Source organism: Mus pahari, chromosome X (genome assembly GCF_900095145.1).
Source record: "Mus pahari chromosome X, PAHARI_EIJ_v1.1, whole genome shotgun sequence".
NCBI classification, from domain to species: domain Eukaryota; kingdom Metazoa; phylum Chordata; class Mammalia; order Rodentia; family Muridae; genus Mus; species Mus pahari.
In genome coordinates, this window is record NC_034613.1 from 142245712 (window position 1) to 142265719 (window position 20008).

Sequence of the window (20008 nt, forward strand, 5' to 3'; positions counted from 1 at the left end):
AACACAGAAGTGGATGCTCACAGTCAGCTATTGGATGGAACACAAGGCCCCCAGTGGAGAAGCTAGAGAAAGTACCCAAGGAGCTGAAGGGGTCTGCAACCCTGTAGGTACAACAACAATATGAACTAACCAGTAGCCCCTGAGCTCGTGTCTCCAGCTGCATATGTAGCAGAAGATGGCCTAGTCGACCATCATTGGGAAGAGAGGCCCCTTGGTCTTGTAAACTTTATATGACCCAGCACAGGGGAAGGCCTGGGCCAAGAAGTGAGAGTGGGTAGGTAGGGGATCAGGGGCAGGGGGAGAGTATAGGGAACTTTTGGGATAGCAGTTGAAATGTAAATAAAGAAAATATCTAATAAAATTCAAGAAAAGCAAAGATATGATTTGAATAATAATCTCAGCATAATAAGAAGCAATGACTCCTAAATAAAAATGTTCACAAACTTTAACCATCAATAAAAGTACGCTCCATAAACATTGAGATTTAAAAAAAAAAAAAAAAGGATAGAAAATTTGGCCTGCTTGAGGTGTGTGAATCAAGCCCAAAGGTTCATTCTCCTCCTCCACAAAGGCTAGTGTCAGCCTTAGACAAAATTCTGGCTGAGATGGTCATGAAAGCGCCTTCTCTTCCTGGATTCCAAGATAGAAGCTACAGGAAAATTCAAGCTTTCTTTTCTAGAAATGACTCTTATAAAATGACTTGATTAACTCTTGAGGTTGCCAGGGCTTATGGCTAACTGTGTTGGCTGCTTGTCCTCTCGGATGAAATCTGACCTTGTCACCTGAGCTATACCAATGGATAAGAAGCTGTGGTGCTAGACATTTTAGTCTATAAACCAAAATGTTCCTCCGTTATACTGTTTTTGTTGTCAACCATTTCTATCCTTTCTACTCCAACAACTTCAGCTACTTATAATCTCAGTGCTTGAGAAATGCAGAGGTCTCATTCCCATGTTTCACTCCAATGCTGCTTCCAAATGTCAGTACCATTTATTTGGACAACTTCAGGGATTTGGGTGTAGGATATGATTCATTTATAAAAGAGGGATCTTTAATTATGCTTTTATGTTTTTAATGTAATATCATTTTAATAAAATAATTGATTGAGATTATTTTTTGAGACAAGGCTTCTCTATGTAGCCTTGGCTGTCCTGGAACTCATTCTGTAGACAAGGAAAGTCTCAACTCAGGAGATCCATCTGCTTCTGCCTCCAGAGTATTGGGATTAAAGGCATACGCCACCACTGCTTGATTGTCAGTACTTATTTTAGATGTACACTGAAGACTGAGAAATTCTTGCTGAATATGCTAACTTTACTTTTAAAATGTAGAATCTATACATGATAAATACTAAGCTACTTGTTCATTCTAAAATTTTCTTTTTATAATGAAACCTATTAATTTGTATGATAGCTTTATTCACTTAATGTTTTAGGGTGTGAGTCTATGTGTTTGTTTGTGAACTGCATGTGTGCAGCACCTGTGGAGTCAAGAAGAGGGCTTGCAATCCCTTGGGGCTGGAGTTATAGGCACTTTTGTGAGATGCCCAATGTGGGTTCTGGGGACCAAACTCAGGTCCTCTGGGAGAGTGATACAAAACCTCTTAACCACTGAGTCATCTCTCTAGGCCACCTCTCCCTCCCCCAACACCTCTTTATAAATTTCTAACTCAAACTTCAAATGAGGTTGTTGATAGACCTAATTCAGGTTACCAGGTATGAAAGACATGTAGTCGTCAAAAGTTTGTATCTCTCTATTGACCCTATCTACTTCAATTTTATCTTTATTTTAGGTGTATATTTTTGTGGCTTTTAAAAAGACTGCCTTGCTATATTCCCCTGACTATCCTGGATCTGGCTATGCAGAGTTGATTGACTTCAAATTTGTCTAGTCCTTATCCTAAAGCACTGGCTTCACCTGCATGTGCCACTGCACAAAGTTTTAGTTGTACATTCTTATGACAAAGGTTATTAAATCCCTTTGGGAACCCTGATATAAAGAGAAAATAACGGTGCAGAATTTTATTTGGTCTAAGCATCCCCTTTCCTGCATTCTCTTTGGCAAATAGGATGTCTCGGGGCCGCATCAATGATATCTTCGGCCTGAATGATAACAGCCTGGAGTTTCTGGGGATTCACCCAACACTTGAGCCACCTTACCAGCCCCCTGTCACCATATGGCTGATTATTTTTGGTGTTGTGATGGGACTGGTAGTGGTTGGCATCATCATCCTGATCGTCACTGGGATCAAAGGTCGAAAGAAGTGAGTATCCTTTCCTAGATGTATCTGTCCTTTTAGAGTGCATGAATTGGAAATTTTGCAACAAATAACACTGTATCCACACGGGGCAATTACTTACTTGGACATTTATCTACCTAAATATTCTGCTATATCCCATAGAATCTTGGCAGATGTTAGCAGCACTTTACCTCCCTATTAGATGTCTAGTCTGAGGTTTATTGGGATGCTGTAGTCAAGTGCATTCTATCCACAGTGGTATATCCAGACTGCAAACTCAGTAAGGCATTGTTCTCACTCATGACTCTTGCTTCATCCACAGAGACTGACATGGAGCACAAAGTGTAATGTCACCTCAGAATGAGCCATAAGATGTACTTCAAACTGCTACTCTTTAGTTACCTTCATTCCCCTTTGGGAAACTCAAATTTATCATTTGAGTTAATGGGCAGGCACCCTTTAATTTGTTCTAGATCTGAGTTGATTGAGGGCTTTAATCACCAGAGACCTGACATCTAGGTCCTGACTTGAGAAAGTATTAACTCTTGTTGGACTGCTCAAATAAGTTAGCATTTTGTATCACCCTGACAACATTGTCTGCATGTTTTCAGTTGTTTAAACATACTCTCAGTTGAATCTTTACACAAATTAGTTATTTTATTTAATTTTCTTTACTATAAGATCTCTCGATTCTACCAAATAACTTCATTTGAAAAACCAAAGCTGTGGAGATGGGTAAAATCACGTGCCACCCAAGCATGAGGGCCTGACTTTGAATCCACAGAACACATATGTAAAGCAGATACAGGAGGCAAGCATCTATAATCCCACCACTCCTCCAGGGAGATGGAAGGCAGAAGCAGGAAAGCCCCTAGAAGTTTGTAGGCCACTTATCCTGGTGTACACAGCAGAGGCAACCAACCCCATCTCAATCACAATGGGTGTTGAGAATCAACACTGGATATTGCTGTCTAATTTCCACGTGTGCAATGTAGCATACACACTTACACACATGCACGTGTACACATACACAGATGTGCACAAAACACTTTCTAGGTAGTGCAGTCAGCATGGTTACAATTTTCAAAAATACAAGGGAGTCATAGAGTTCCTTTGCCATTCTTTGTTTCTGAGTTTCCTTTTAACCAAAGTTATCAGTTTTTAGTATATATGAACTATGAACTACATATTTTTATTTACCACCTAGTATGTTTTAGAGGTATCTCCAGGTTTTTTAAAAAATTCCCAAGCAATATATTTTAGAGATTCTTTCAGATTGACTGTGTAAAGCACTTCCATTTGCCTGGTAATGTAGTTTCCCACTTTGTAGCAATGGACACTCCCATGGTTACCAAATGTTTGTGTCTATTAAAAAAAAAACAATGATTTCAAATAGACAATTTCCTGTGCATGCTAATGTAGGTGCAAGAAAAGTCCCAACAGGTGAAAGGCTAGGTTAAAATCATCACAAACTTCTAATTTTAATCAATATTTCTGAACTGTTCTCATAGGGGCAGAATTAATGTATAAATAGCACCAGCTTATGAAAGTTCCTCCTTTTTTTGTTTTTTGTTTTTGTTGTTGTTGTTGTTTTTACAAGACAGGGTTTCTCTGTGTTGCCCTGGCTGTCCTGGAACTCACTCTGTAGACCAGGCTGGCCTCGAACTCAGAAATCCGCCTGCCTCTGCCTCCTGAGTGCTGGAATTAAAGGCGTGCGTCACCACGCCCGGCTAGTTCCTCCTCTTCTACAACTCAGCATCCTTAGCACAGGGTGCCATCAGACTTTCTGGCAGTCATCTTTTGGGTCAGTGTAAGTGTCTTTCTAACATCACTTTATTAAGGTGATTTTGTTTTATTTGACAGGAAAAATGAAACAAAAAGAGAAGAGAACCCTTATGACTCAATGGACATTGGAAAAGGAGAAAGCAATGCAGGATTCCAAAACAATGATGATGCTCAGACGTCCTTTTAGAAAAGCACTTGACATCTTCCTGTATGCACATGCTAACTTCATAGTACACAAAATATGAGAGTATACATATGTCATTAGCTATCAAAACTATGATCTGTTCAGTAAACGTTGTCCAAAGAGCATCAGACTTGAGTGGGCATCTTCACTGACATTGCTTTCAGTATTTATTTCTGCCTTAGGACTTGACATCTCTTCTGTTTATTAATAGAGATGTTTATCTTATGCATAAAAGAGGGAAATGTGCCTTTGGCCTCACAGTCTATCCAGGGAGATATAGTTGGGTAACTGGAGTTAGAAGATGAAATGATGTTTCTTGGAGGCAAGTGTTGGCTTTGGTATGGCATCTGGGGTGTGAACTGGTGGGACTGTTGAGGCTGAGAATGGTGCTCGCTGTTCACTTGAATCCAAGTGTGACGTCATGCTCTGAGGCTTCTGCATTAACTCACTTCAGGTACTGTAGGAATTTGTTCACAGTAATACTTGCAATGGACTGTCCCTTCTTTGGAGGTGCAGCTTCAAAGGAGAAAGAAGCCAGACATCAGGTAGAGACCATGACCTTTCCTCTTCCAAACTTGATCAACGTCTCTCTAACAAGACACAGCTAGCACAGGAAACTCCATGAACCCAGAGCACGCCTGTCAGAAACTGCTTCCATTATTCTCTCATTGTGGAGTAAGGGAAAATTCCAGATGAATGCTCGCTCTGTGAGATGGGTGCTCAGTCTCTGAAATTGTTTGTATTCTCTCACAGGGTCTGAGCAATGGTGAACACAAAGCCGACCTCAATAAATACTTATTAGATTTAGACACTCCTCTGATCTTATGTGTGCTTATGTGTTATTTCTGGCTCTCATTGTATGGACAAAATTGTCATCTTAGACCGAGAAATTATAAAATCAGTCCAAATGATTGGTGTTCAGATTGTATACACTGACAAGTTAGGAACCAAAAACCTATCATTATCAAATATAACAATACTATATACCCAAGGATTGATTAAAAGTATATTAAATTAACATGTTTGACATGCCATGTTGGAGACTCCAAAATAATAGTGTAATGTAGAGTGACTTTGTACTTAATAAATCTGATATGTTCATGGTAATGTTGGATCACAAATCCATCAAAATCATCTGAGGCTATTTAGTATCTTTGCATTTGTATAATACACAGATTAGCAGAGAGTGCCTTTTTCATGAGAACCATATTTCTCCAATCAAGCTTCTATACCGTCATCTGTCTTACTATCTTGCTTCTGGGGCAGCCAAGAATTGCTTTTCTCCCCAATTTACATTCACATTCCCTTGATGCCCTTTTAGCTTGTGTATGTCATGTCTTCTCTAATACAAGAAGATCTTCTGCAAGCTACTATTTAAACAGCCCTTGTAGGCAGATCTCTGTGAGGTTGAGGCCAGCCTGGTCTACAGAGTTCCAGGACAGCCAGGGATACACAGCTAAACCCTGTATCAAAATATGAAAAAATAAATTAAATATTGATAGATAAATAAATAACCCATGTAACTGGTATATTCACTTTACATAACCCTCAGTCTGTTTCTTAGTTCAACACTGTGCAAAAATAACCTTCCTAAGAACCAATTCTATCCTCTAACATCTTCAAAAAAGCCTCTCCAGCCATGGTAAAGAACCCATGGGCACATGACACAGTCTCTAACTATAACATGGAAATAAGAAAAACTGCTTTTGCCCCATTTTAATTTTTCCCAGGTCAGTCTTCATTTGGCCCACCGAGTGAAGGTTGTGGTCTTTCTCCTATACAGTAACATCCTCTGAGAGGATAGAAGCTTGAACAAAGATGGTCTTGCACCTGGACATAAGATGGGAGCTGACAATCCATGTGATCCTTGGGCCAAATTATGCCCATCCCCTTGAGTTAAAAATAAGCATTGTATTTATTTAATTTTTTTTTACTGGTTGGGAGAAAAGTAGAATAGTATTTCATGCTACAAGAAAATGATATGAAATTCAAATTTCATCATCCATAAATGAAGCTTTATTGCTACACAGCCATGCCCATTAGTTTTCATATTATCTAGAGCTGCTTTTGTGCTGCAAAGCCGTGGTGAGGAGTTGACTTAGAGAAGCTACAAGTCACTAAGTCTCTTGCATGCAAACATTTCTGATCTGTGGGCTATAAGGAAGCAAGGATGTACATGTAAAAGAGCAACTGGAGTTCAGAGATCCAAGGGACATTTGCTTATGGAAGCTAAAGTAGTTCTTTCCTGGGAATGTAATTGTTCCATAGGCAGTGGAGTTAATAAGAAGGTAATTGGGCTAGAAAGAGCAGGTGCCAATTTGCTCTTGTCTGGTGTTTCTCAATGACATATTCTCCCTTGTTTGAGATCCACTTGTTTCTCTTTATCTTTAGGTATAGGGCCTTAGACTCAGGGGGAATTGCAGAAGAGGTGGAGGAAATAATTGTAAGAGCCAGAGAAACAGGAAGTTCGCAGTGAGGTTGGGCCTGCTGGAAGTGTCAGAAACTACAACCATGACGTCTCACCAACATGACTGCCTAAACATGACCTGAACAGGGAGCACACTACCATTGGTGTCCCATGCTAACATGCAAGGGGGGAATGCTCACAAAACCTCGGCCCTAGAAAAAAGAACCATAGGCAGCTAAGGAATACTGAGAGTGGGAGAAACAGTCTCCCCCAGTGAAGAACACACCATTTCATTATCCAATACCAAATGGTTGACCCCGAAAATATACATGCCAGCAAAATTATACAGACTGGGTGGGTTGTATTTATATTTAGACACACACACATAACAACAAAGGAACAAGGAGGGTATATGGGAGGGTTTGGAGGAAGGAAGAAGGTGGAAATGAGGTAATTATATTCTCAAAAAAAAAACATTTTTTTTTTTAAAAAAAGGTAAGGTCTTAGTCTAGGTTCAACCTATGTTCCTCATACTCACACTCCCAAGTCAGAAATGAAACTGAGAAACTCAACGTCTAAATCTATTATGTCAGCATCTTTTTCTTTATTAGCTCAAGCACATATAATGCCAAGACCCTTGGACTTGTGTCTCACTCTTGACAGGTCAGAGATTGCTCAGCAAAACTGCTGGACTTCACCTAGCAAAGATCACGTGTGACTTTCTCTCCACCTTGCCATCTGGGAATCTTTCTTATCATATGATCTTCTTCTTTCATCACTTCTAAGAGTGTATGTAGATAGACTCTTAGATAGATAGATAGATAGATAGATAGATAGATAGATAGATAGATAGATAGTTGAAGACTCTAAAAATAATGGCTGCAAAACACAGTTAAGTGACATTTTAAAATGTTATGCACACTTCAAAATAGCATAAATGGTATTCGTATGGCACTGCAGTTCTAAGCGTACTGATTCTCTCACCGACCTCTAGCAGTGACGTAAGTTCTTGTTTCACCTGGGTTTTAACATCAAACTTCTAAGCAAGACTTTGGTTTCATTTTATAGCAAGTAGTGTTGTTTGCATCCTTAACATTATGTGTGACTTTTTACAAAGGGATGACTCTTAGAAAATCACATATATAAGAAATAGAGGCAGTGAAGGAGATTATCTAAAGAGAGGGGCAGAAATAAAGGTCAAAAATCTGTAGAACAGGGACTACAGAGATGGCTCAGTGGGTAAGAGCACTTGCCACTCTCAAAGAAGACCTGAGTTCAGTTCCTAGCATCCAAAGTGCAGCTTCTAAGTGTCTGTAACTCCAGTTCCAAGGGAAGCAACAACCTCTTCTGGTCTCCATGGGCACCAGATACACACGTGGTATACAGACATACATGTGGGCAAACACCCATACACATAAAATAAAATAATTTCTAAAAAAAAAAAAAAAAAAAAAGAGTCTGTGGTACAGCGCTCTGCTGTACAAAACTCTAGAGAGTAGGAAAGGCTGACTGCGTCTTTTGAGGAGAAAGAGGGGTTTTGCCACTTGATCCTTTTTTGCCCCCTTGAATAAAGAAGAACCTGGCACCCAGAAAATGGTAAATAATGGAATGAATGTGTAGATGTCCTGGTGGCTGTTTTAAAGGTGACATTTCATTATTCATTCATTATGCACTGAAATTCACATACCTCTGTTAAAAATAGAATACCATTATCTTGACAGTTCTTTGCTCAAATAACAGAATCATTAAGGAAAGGTCAAGAAACAAATAAGCAAGGGAGCCATTTGAGCTTGTTGGTGGGTAAAGAAATGGGCGGTCTGCATAAAAGGAAGAACATCCGCAGGTAAGAGTAAGCTGCTCATCTAGAGGACCAGATTTGATTTGTAGCACGCATTATATGGTGGCTCACAAGCATCTCTAACTGCATTCCCAGATGATTTAACTCCCACTTCTGGCCTATGGATACTACAGACATATGGCACACACACATACCCATGAAATAAAATTTACAGACATTTTAAATACTATTCTTGTATCTGTGTTAAGATGGAAGTAGAAAAGTCAACTATCTTCCAAGTGAGCCCAAATCCCCAAAGCTCCCAACTCAAGGGTTTAACATCATTAGAAAGTAAGATGGTCTTAATTCTAGTAAGACCACAGTCTCACTGAGTGGTGATTGATATGATAATGGTGGAGGTTAATGTGGAGGAAGAAGATATTAATTTCTACCTGAGCATCTTTCGTAACAACTTATGCTCTGTGTGAAAGATAGAACACATTGTTCAGTATTATTATTCAACACATTGTACAATACTGTCGTTTTATTTTCCTATACACAATGGCACATAAAGTATCATTGATTTAGTCTGGGAATGGAGCTGCATCATTCAAATGAAGTTATAGGCCATATATCAGTGCCCTGATACATAATGAGGTACCCTAGGGCAGTTCAGCATGCATGGGAGCTTGGGGAAAATGCCAACTCATAGGCTGCACTCAGACCTGCTTCATCAAAATTTCTAAGGTGGTATCTAGGAATCTGCATTGTAATCAACTCTCCATTTGGCTCTCACACACATAAAACTTTGAGGTTAGTTGTACATTGTATTAGTTGATTTTCTCTTCTATGATAAAAGGCTATGACCATGACAACTTATAGAAGAAAGGCTTTATTTTGCTTATAGTTCCAGAGAGTTAGAGTTCAAAATGGCAGGGCAAAGGCAACTTGCAACAGACTTTGAGCAGGATGCTGAGAGCTCTCACCCTTCATTTTTCTTCTTTGCCTGTATGTGTCAGTGTACCACACGTGTACATGGTGTCCATGAAGGCCAGAAGACATCATCAGATACTCTAGAACTGGTAGGGTATCTTCATAGACAAACTGTAAACCACTGTGTGGGTGCTAGGAATTGAGTCTGGGTCCTCTGGAAGAACAGCCGGTGTTCTTAATCACCAAGCCACCTTTTCAGTTTCTGAGAGCTCACATCTTGAACTGTAAGCAAGAAGCAGAGATAGTAAACTACAGGTAGGGTGAGGCCTTAGGCTCTCAAAGTCTGCTCCATTGATATAATTCCTCCATCAAGGCCATACCTCCTAAACCTCCCCCAAACAGAGCCACAAACAGAGAACAAATATTCAAATGCCTGAGACATTTCTCATACAGAAGCAAACATATACATTTCAGTTCTTGAAAAGATATTTATCACACTAGCGCCAATAAAAAAAAAAATGGGAGTTCCCAACAAATCACCTCTCCAATTCTGCTCTACCTTTATACACAGTACAATTTGTAAATTGCAATCTAAAAATAAACTTCTACCATAGTCTTGGAAGTATACATTAAAAGTAGCACAAACAAAATTACCAATTTGACCTAAACTTCAAAGAAATTTCTGTTTCCTACCTTGCTTTTTTTTGGTAGATAATATAACAGATAAACAACACATAGACCATTGTTAAGAACTAACTACTTTACATTGAGTCTTTCTACTTCCCTTACAAACAATGAGAGTGTTAGTTAATATTGACATTCGTTCTCATCACGACTCTGAAATTTCTCTTCATGGTTTATCTTGTTCCCGAAGTGGTTCTATGGCAGACAGGAGTTGCTGAAATGTGGGGCGCTTTTCTGGAAGCTAAATAAAAGAAAACCCCAATGTGTTAGATGATAAAAGGCATACTGTAAAAGAATACTAGAGGAGCTGGGGATGTAGCTGAGTTGGTCAAGTGCTTGCCTAGAGTGCAAGACACTCTTCAGTTCCCAGCACCACATGAACCAGGTGTGGTGGCATACATTTATAATCTGAGGACTTGGGAGGAAAAGGCAGGAAGTTCAGATGTTCAAAGTCTTCCTCAGCTATACAGCAAGTTCGAGGCCAGTCTGGGCTACACAAGTTCCTGACTCAAAAATTAAAATGAAAAACAACAATATAGGGATGGGAGATGACTCAGTGGGTATTAGCACTTGCCCCACAAGTTCCAGTCTTCAGAAACCCACATAAGAGCCATGGACATGACTCTATGATCCCAGCCTCCTATAGCAAAATGGGAGGTGGAGATTGGAGAATGCCTGGAAGCTCAGGTCAACTAGCTTGGTGTGCACAACAGCAAACAAGAGACTCTGTCTCAAGCAATGTGAATGGTAAGCATTGATACTGGACTCAAGCACACAATGGCACCAGTGTACCTACATTCACAAACACTGCATGCTGCACACACACACACAGACACACACACACACACACACACAGACACACACACACGAACATTATATAAAACATGTGTAGCTCAGTTCTAATGTGAATGACATTCTATTTCATTTGATAGAGGTCTTACTGAGTAGCCTTGTCTGACCTAGAGTTTGCTATGTAAGCTAGGCTGGCCTTGAACTCACGAAGATTTGCTCTGCCTCTGCCTCCTAATTGGTAGGATTCAAGGCATGCGTACCACACCCACTGAGCGACTTTTGAAATGTGGAAACACCATAGACCTTTCTACTAAGATTCATAATAAGCCAAGGGTGTCTTTTGTACTCACTATTCTTAAGATCATGTTGAAATCACTGGGGAAGCAAATGGGATCAATGCACTGGGGAAGCAAAAAACTAGCCCCAAGAATTAGGAAAGGAAAACTATTGGCATAGGACATAATTATGTGCTTGAAAATTCAAGAGGACTAATGATAGACACCCCCCCAAACAATAAAGGATGTTGCTATGCGTGTGGGGGGAGGGATAAAAATATTAACAAGTAGAATCAATAGCCAATAGTAACCAGTCAGAAGATAAAAATGGAAGGCAAGACATCATTTATAATAGCAACAATATCAAAATGAAATCCTTAACAATGTAGCCATTAATAAGGAGAAACTTAGAAGATATAAATATAGACTGGAACATACATTAAGAAAAAAAGTCCCCTTTGTCCTACAGTAGGGCATGTCTCTGTCATGGAGATACAGAATTTCTTCAAAGTATAAAGGAAATACAATCTTAAAGATATGAATGAGTTGCACTTAATGTAGATGAATTTATTTTACAGACTTTGAATTTGCAAAATGGCTCAGAAGCTATGAAGAACAAAAATCATGAGTGTTCTAGCCTACATAGCATTAAGATATCACATAATACTCTGTTATATAACAACATATAATTAAAATACTGTGGTGCTGGCATAGGAAGACCAGACCACAGAAGAGGTACTTCCAAAATAAATCAATATTATTCTGCAGGGAAATGGAGAGTAATATTACTGTGGCCTCTCTCTGCCATTAAGGCGGTTCCTTATCTCTTGGCAGTATTTTAGTGTGCTTCCAACAATAGGATAAAGATTATGGTTGGACTACAGTTTATGCTATCTATAATAAACACACAATAAAATAAAATACTTTTTAAAGCTTCATTTTTGTATTGCTTAAAAGTTTTCGATGGCTTCACATTGCATGTAAAAATTGAATCTCCCTTCCTCTTCTTTCGTCTACTCATTTTCCACTTCTCCAGAATACAGAACCTTGATCAAACTTATTCCTCCAAATTTATTTTCAGCCTTTTCAACAACAGCTCTAGCTGAGAACACCAAAGCTGCTTCCACATCTTTGCTTGTGGTATTCTTACTTGGACACACTTTGGCACTGTCTCTGCTCACATACTAAGGGCATTTTGAAGAGATTTCCTGATCAAGCTCAGATCATGCATTCAAAGAAGCTGCTCTCCATCCTCTGAGTCCTTGCTATGTTCTATCTTTTTAATTTGGGTACAAAATTATCAACTTCTTGATCTTTTTAGCACACACATACACATGTGCACGCATACCCCACCGAGTGTGTGTGTGTGTGTGTGTGTATGTGTGTGTATGTGTGTGTATGTGTGTGTGTGTGTGTGTGTGTGTGTGTGTAAAATTCAGTGAAACCTCAGACCTAACATCACCAATTAGTTATTTAAGCATTTAAGATATTTGTAATGGAATTTCCTCCATTTTAGGCCCATATTTGCTTTGTGTAACACCTTTATCTTCTACCTCAGTGTTTGGGAAATAGGAAGATAGGGTAGGGGATGATGAAGGGGAGGAAGAAAAAAGGAGGAGGAGGGGGAGGATAAGGAGAAAAAATCGTGTGATTTCTGATTGAGATTAGATGTCTCTGTCATATATTTTTGAGTAGAGGAGAGATTTCATACTTGTGTATGAGGCCTCATCCCTACACACAGAACTATAGGCAGCAGAGGAAGGCTGGGAGCAGGGGTCCCCTCAAGGGAAGGGCACATCAGTTAGCTGTCCAGTACCATATGGTCAGGCCTTCAAACATACATGTAATGTACAAGTAACATTACATGACTGAAAGGGCTATATTTAGGAATACACACATACACACACACATATACATGCATACAATAATAGTAAATGAAAGAAGAGGATATGAATTTGAGGGAGAGCAGGAAGGGATAAATGAAGATGGAGGGAGGGATTTGGAAGGAGAAACACCAAGGGAGATATACAATTACATTATAATTAATTATAATTACATCGCAATGTAATCTCAAAAAGAAAACAAAAGATAGCTGGGTAGTGATGATGCATGCCTTTGAACCCAATGCTTAAGAGGCAGAGGTAGGCAAATCTCTGAGTTCAAGGCCTGCTTGAACAGGGTGAGTTCCAGGACAGTCCAGGGCTACACAGAGAAACCTTCTCTTGGAAAACCAACCCAACCCAACCAACCAAAAATTGTTAAAAAAAATTTTAAATTAAAAGCAAAAACAAAAGAGCGGGGACACTGGCATCTGCCTTGTTTTGTTGTTGTTTGTTTTTGTTGTTTTTGTTGTTTGTTGTTTGTTTTTTACATTACAAGCAAATATGACCCAGGACCATTTTCAGCTTTTCTCTAGCAGGTACTTTCTTTTGCTCATCCCTGCTGAAGCCCCACCCCCTTCCATACCCCTCAATCCCTTCCCACCCTTCCAACCTCTCCAGGGGTTATACTTACCTCATGCCAGCAGCTGTACATGATCTGGTAGATAGTGTCTGATGCCAGTTGGGGCCTATAGAGTCTGTGGCCCTGGGAGACTTTCACAACCACCTCGGAGTTATCATATAAGTCATAGGGCTGCTTCCCTAGACTAAACACCTCCCACATCAGGATCCCTGTAGAGCATCCGGGGGCAGTCAGCAGATAGAAGAGAAAGGAGAGCCAGTGTCAGAAGGCCCAGGGCTTGTGGAAGGAACTTCACATTACAGGGCCAGAAGGCCACTGGCCAGAGCAAGGGATTTCTGGGAAATGAGACTTAGTGAAAGGGGAGAGTTGGGCTTGGGTTATCACTTCTACAGCCTAGATGTTCCTGCGTTTGTTTTCAGAGCCCTCTCTGCTTGTTAGAAAGCCAGTGATTGACAACAGCAGGGGGAGTCACTTGGGGCCTAGGTTGACTGACTGCTTTAGGGAGTCACTTGGGGTCTCATGCAGCCTCACTCCGACAACAAACTGTGTAGTAAGCTACCAGCCCAACACTTATAAGTGATGCAGCCCTTGTCTTTTTTTTTTCCTTTTTTTAAAAATTTATTTATTGTTATATGCAAGTACACTGTCTCTGTCTTCAGACACACCAGAAGAGGGTGTTGGATCTCATTATCGATGGTTGTGAGCCACCATGTGGTTGCTGAGATTTGAACTCAGGACCTTTGGAAGAGCAGTGAGTGCTTTTACCTGCTGAGCCATCTCTCCAGCCCCTTGCCCTTTCTTTCTCTTTGCTTTTGCACTTGTGTGCAACTTCATCACAGAGTTAAGTTACCTTTGGATAGAAATGTGAAGCTAAAACAATGAACGCCCATTTCACTGTCTGTGGTTGCAGTTGGTCTGTCACCACCTATCATGCATCAGGTACCATTTTGGCAATTTGAGAAGAAGCTCCAGGCTATTGCATTGGGAGCATGAAGTCACCACTTATCTGTCTCTTTTCAGAGTGCTCACAGTCCTCTAGTTCCTGGAAGCCATGGTGGACTCCAGGATAAGGCACCAAGTTGGGATGTTTATGATGATCAAGAGAGTGACATGCGGGTTCACTCTGAGGTGGCCTTTGAAAGGCTAGTTCTCCTACTTGCAGGCCAGGTCAATTCCTTAACACCTCCCAGCCTCAGCTCTCCTACCAAATAATACCTTCTAGAGTTGCTGTGAGAATTAAGTAGGATATGACACACAGTGCTTTTGGAAGAGTGCCAAGCCATTGAAAATGCTACCAGAATGGCGCCATTCTCTCTGAGGACAAAGACTTTAAACCAGTGGTTCTCAACCTTCCTAATCCTGCAACCCTTTAATACAGTTCCTCATGTTGCCGTGACGCCCAACCATAAAATCATTTGTTACTACTTCTTAATTGAAATTTTGCTACTGTTATGAACAGTAACGTAAAATATCTGTGTTTCCTGGTGGCCTCCACAACCACTGTGAAAGGGTCCTTCTGTCCCCAAAAGGGGTGTGACCCACAGGTTGGTCACAACCCACAGGTTGAGAACCACTGCTTTAAACAATCAGCCAGGTTCAAAACTGTAGACAACCAACAGAAAAGCACACAATTGTTCTCAGACCTCAAACTTTGACTTGCAGGCTACAGATTTTATGTAAACTACTATTAGTAAAGCAGTCTTACATGTTGTGGTATCTCTTCCTTTATGTACATATTCTAAACTAGTTCTACAAAAGAACGAGACCCTGTCTTCGAAAGGCTGCACACATATTCCAAGGCCAATAGCACTGCATAAAGTAACTGAAGGAGAGAGGGTCTTCTTTGAGGGGAGCTTTCAGAGGCCCTGATTCGTTTTGAATAGCCATACCTGCAGCACATTACTTAACAATAGATTTGCTGTTTGTAAATAGCCAGAAAACACCTGCAACTAGGTTCTGTTTTCTGAGGTGGCCAATCGGGTTGGGTAATACTGTCTCTGGTGAAAATACAAGCAGTAAGTATTGAATGAGGGCTCAGATTTCAAGAATAATATTCAGCAGGCATATCAGTTGATACATAGACATGAAACTTGTCTTCACAACAGGGGCCAAGCTTAGCCTCAAACCCACTGTCTGTGTGATGTCCCTTTTTGTATGTCCATTTGAGTCTCTTTATACTTTTCAAACAGGAATACTTATTTATAATAATATTTCAGACAGAAAAATAAACTTCTAACTAAAATTTCCTTCTACCAAGTTATCTCGAGTGTGTTAAGTGGTAAATCAAATTGCACTTAAGGTCTAAAATGAGCATGGAATATTTCTTGGTCATATTGAATATATTTTGTCATTTAGTGATAATTTAGCTTTCTTATCCTGGAAGCAGCAGACAGTTGTTGGAAACAGTCATGGTGCTGTCAACATAATTTAAAGAAACTGACAGAATCATAACCCATGAGGTTCCCCCCCCCCCGCCTTTCACAATCACCTTTACTTCATTTCACTTCTCTTCTTTTGAATTTGGTTTGTTTTTCTGGTTGTTTTTGCGGTGCTAGGGATCAAACCCAGGGCCTTTGAACACTCAAGACAAATGCTTCCCCTCTGAGCTCTATGCCAACTCAACTCAACTAGTCAAGCATTTGTCGCTCTGAGAGACAGTCTTGTTAAGTACCTCAGCCTAGAATGCATGAGCTTCCTGCCTTGTACCTGAGGTCTGGGATTACAGATGTATCTTGTCATGCCTACCTTGAGTGAGTACATTTTAATCTAAGTATTTTAAGAAAGTAAAATGGTTTTCAAATGTCTATAAAACATGCAATGGTAAGTCTCTTAGACTGTGTGTCACACTGTGGCAAGTACTCTGTTGTGGCACAAAATCAGCCGCAAACAATATGGCGATGAGTGGACATGCCTGTGGCCAATGTGACTTTATTTATAGAAACAGGGTACCACATTGCGTCCGGGACTGTTGTTTCCCAACTCCTAATCTAAAATGCTAATTTTAGCAAGGGGAGAAGATGGGTTCAAATAAGGTAAATGTTCACTGTGTAAGAGACCCAGCAGTCATGTAATATGCCCTGAAGGGTAGAGTGAGACTCTAGTATCTCCTCTAGGTCTCCCCTCCTCCTCATTGTCACCTGTGGAGCAGCTTTGCTCCTGCCACATCCTCTGCCTTGTCCCTGCCCACCTCATCAAAAACCAAGCAAGGGGTCTGATTTCAGATTGGACCCTTCAACACTATGAGCCAACAGAATTTTTTTTTTATCTAAGTTGACTCTGCCGGGTGCTCCTTATAGTGGTGGAAAGAGGAGTTACACAGCACTGAAGAAAGCAGAGTCAAGTTTGCTGTTTGTCTTGGGGATACCAAGAGACTCTGCCATTCTGAAGGGACCCATTTGAACAGTTACCATAGTGACACTTAGGCCCAGAACTGATGGTTTATACTTAAGCCCTCCAACCTTTTGGGTTTCAAAGAAACCAACATTTAAAATTGTAATGATTTCTTCACAAAACTTTTTGAGGCTAAAAGAGGTGGTTCACACCTATAATCCTAGATTTGGGGAGGCTAAGGAGAGAGGAGGATCATGGGTTTGAGACCAGCCTCGATTACCTAACAAAACCTTGTTCGAAACAAAACAAAAGCTGTTTGAAAGTTATGCCGGAAAAAGCCCCTAAGTTCTTTGATTCTGTTGGCAGATGCTAAGATGATGTAAATTATGGAAAGACTCCCTGAACCCCGGGAAGGAGACTGTCCTCTTGAACCACTTGCTTGTCTCACACCATGTGTGTAATTTTGTAAAGGCTCAGGGTTGTTTTTTTTTTTTTTTTTTTCAAATGGACGTTGCTGTTCTTGTGGTTTCCTGTTGTGGAAGCCACCTTAAGAAATGGGGCCAGGATGCTATGTGGTCACTTCCTTACCAAACGCCCATACATCTGACTTGCTGCTGTATTTGAAGTAGTGAAACACCTCTGGGGCTGACCACTTCACTGGAAACTTGGTTCCTACTGAGCTGACATACTGGTCATCAAGGACATATCTGAAAGGAAATCATCAACACAGACATTAAAATATATGGTCTTCTAAAGTGGGATGGCCCTGATAGGCCACTCTTGCTTCTGTGGCCCACCATTAGCTAGACTGATGAAGGACATCGAACTATCCTTAGATGAATGCTTCAATTTTCTAGCTAATTTACTTTGATTTCCTTTCTACTCTGTTCCCCTTCCCCTGCTATGCTCCGGCAATCTTCCTGAGAACAGCTCTTGTGTAGCCCAGGCTGGAAATGAACTATATAGCTGAGTATGACCTTGAACCCCTGATATTCTGCCTCTAGCCCTCAAGTGCTAGGGCTGTGGATATGTACCACTACATCTGGTTCTTTAATTTTTTTCTTTGTGACAGCTTAGTTTCTAGAGATGTGTAAGCATTTAGGAAATCTACCTTTGAAAAACAGCAAAATTTGAGTGCAAAATGCTTGGTAATGATCAAACCCCACAAATTGTGAAAATACAATCATTCAGAATTCTACCCCCACATCTGGTAATTCTCTCTCTCAAGGTACATTTTTTTTTGCTTCTGCTCTCTGATTTTATCTTTTCTCTACTTGTTGTGTTGAGATTTGCTTTTATTTTTCATCATGCTGTGAGAATTTGCCCAGATGGCATATTTTCTCCCCCACTCTCAGTTTGGTGACTGAACAGCACCTACTCTTACGGAGTAAAACAATGTATTGAATTGTATAAACCAGTCTTAACTTTTTATCATAAGTAATGATGAAAATGTCTGATGGAAAAATCAAAAACAAAAAAATTAGAAAATCAAAATTGTTCACCAACCCCAGGTTTATTATGATTATAAAATGTGATTAACCTTTATGTACTCATGTTGATAAATATGTAAATATATAGAAATATGTAATTACATAGTTTACTATGCAACCATGAAAAATGATAAAATAAAAAGCTGTTCACAGTGTACAGTTATGTGAAAAAGCATGTATGTCTGATGTTATTCTCCTTTGAGGGGAACAAACAGTGATTGAAATATTCACAATTAAATATTCATGGGTGTTTTTGGCTATTAAGAATAATGGAGTGTAAAAAATATATATCAGTAATTCCATGCAGTCATTAATAATCCATTAGAAATGAAAAAAAAAAGAATAATGCCTGGGTTGGAGAGATGATTCAGAAGTTAAGAGAATGCCTGGCTCTTCTAAAAGACTTGAGTTTGAACCTCAGCACCTATGCCAGGCAGCTCAGAGCCCTGTGTAACTCCACCTCCAGGAGGATCCCACTCCTTTGGCCTCTTTGGGCTCCTCCACTCAATATGCGCACACCTACACAGACACAAATTCACATAATTAAGAATGATAAAAATCTTTTTAAAAAAGAGTAAGACCAATGGAATTACTATAAAACAAACCAAAATGGCTTGCCTAGAGAAATTAGTACAGTCAAAACTTATGTGTGTGGGATATAGTTTGTGCATGTGTATGCTCATAGATGCATATGCAGAAGCCAGTTGGATGCCTTTCTCAATTACTTTACACCTTCATTTTAAAAGATATTTCATTTTTAATTGTGTATATGTTCAAGCTCTCTCTCTCTCTCTCTCTCTGTGTGTGTGTGTGTGTGTGTGTGTGTGTGTGTGTGTGTGTGTGTGTGTGTGCTTAAAAAGGCCAGAAGAGGGTGTTGGATCTTCTGGAGCTGGAGTTACAAGAAGTTGTGAGCCACCTGACACAGATGCTGGGAATCCAACTGGAATCTTCTGAAAAGGCAGTCCTTAACTGCTGAGCCATCTCTCCAGCCTCCCCAAGTTAATCTTTGAACTAGGGTCTGTCTCTCACTGAACCTGGAGCTAGCTGATTGCCTAGAATGGCTGGCCCTTCTATCTGTTCCCTACAGTTGCTGGGGTTAGGGACACACCACAGTGCCTGGATGTAATGTGGGTGCTGGGAATCCAAAACCAAACTCGTGCTTATTTAGCAAGCACTCTACCAACTGATTCAAATTCTTGACTACAACGTATGTAAATGCTACAGCTCATGAGTGTGTTAGGAGTTATTGATGTTATTGGTGGGAACACCAGAAAGAAAAGCTGTCTGGGGAGATTTCTGGCTTACCTCGTCATTCCAAAGTCTGAGACTTTCACAGAGAGATCACTGTCCACCAAACAGTTCCGAGCAGCCTTGGGAGGGAAAGCAAAACCTCCAAGTAGTAAAAGCAACCAAGAACCTCCCGACATAAGACTCAGATATTTTCCTCCCCTCAGCGTCAGTCTCAGCAAAATCCAACACAGCCTACCGCAATCCCATTGGCTATGAAGTGAACTTTTAAAAGAATCTCTCATAAGTTGGAAGACCAACTTCGCTCCTTCTTAGAATGGGAAACAAAATACCCATGGAAGGAGGTACAGAGACAAAGTTCGGAGCTGAGACAGAAGGAAGGACCATCCAGAGACTGCCCC

General features: G+C 40.2%; 2 protein-coding genes across 2 annotated transcripts in view; one reads left to right on the forward strand and one right to left on the reverse strand.

Annotated features, from left to right (window-relative positions):
- Window positions 1-4336, forward strand: part of Ace2 (angiotensin I converting enzyme 2) — a 49572-nt gene extending 45236 nt beyond the window's left edge. Inside the window, exons 18-19 of the mRNA XM_021188276.2 lie at window positions 2069-2263; window positions 4103-4336. Coding sequence (XP_021043935.1) covers window positions 2069-2263; window positions 4103-4211 — 304 coding nt within the window. The 3' untranslated portion in view covers window positions 4212-4336. The remainder of the gene's footprint in view (window positions 1-2068; window positions 2264-4102) is intronic.
- A 5839-nt stretch (window positions 4337-10175) lies between these two features.
- Bmx (BMX non-receptor tyrosine kinase) overlaps window positions 10176-20008 on the reverse strand; it is a 64454-nt gene continuing 54621 nt past the window's right edge. Inside the window, exons 16-19 of the mRNA XM_029534583.1 lie at window positions 19665-19841; window positions 17458-17576; window positions 13591-13748; window positions 10176-10250 (exon numbers count right to left, since the gene is read on the reverse strand). Of these exons, the coding sequence (XP_029390443.1) occupies window positions 10176-10250; window positions 13591-13748; window positions 17458-17576; window positions 19665-19841 (529 nt within the window). The remainder of the gene's footprint in view (window positions 10251-13590; window positions 13749-17457; window positions 17577-19664; window positions 19842-20008) is intronic.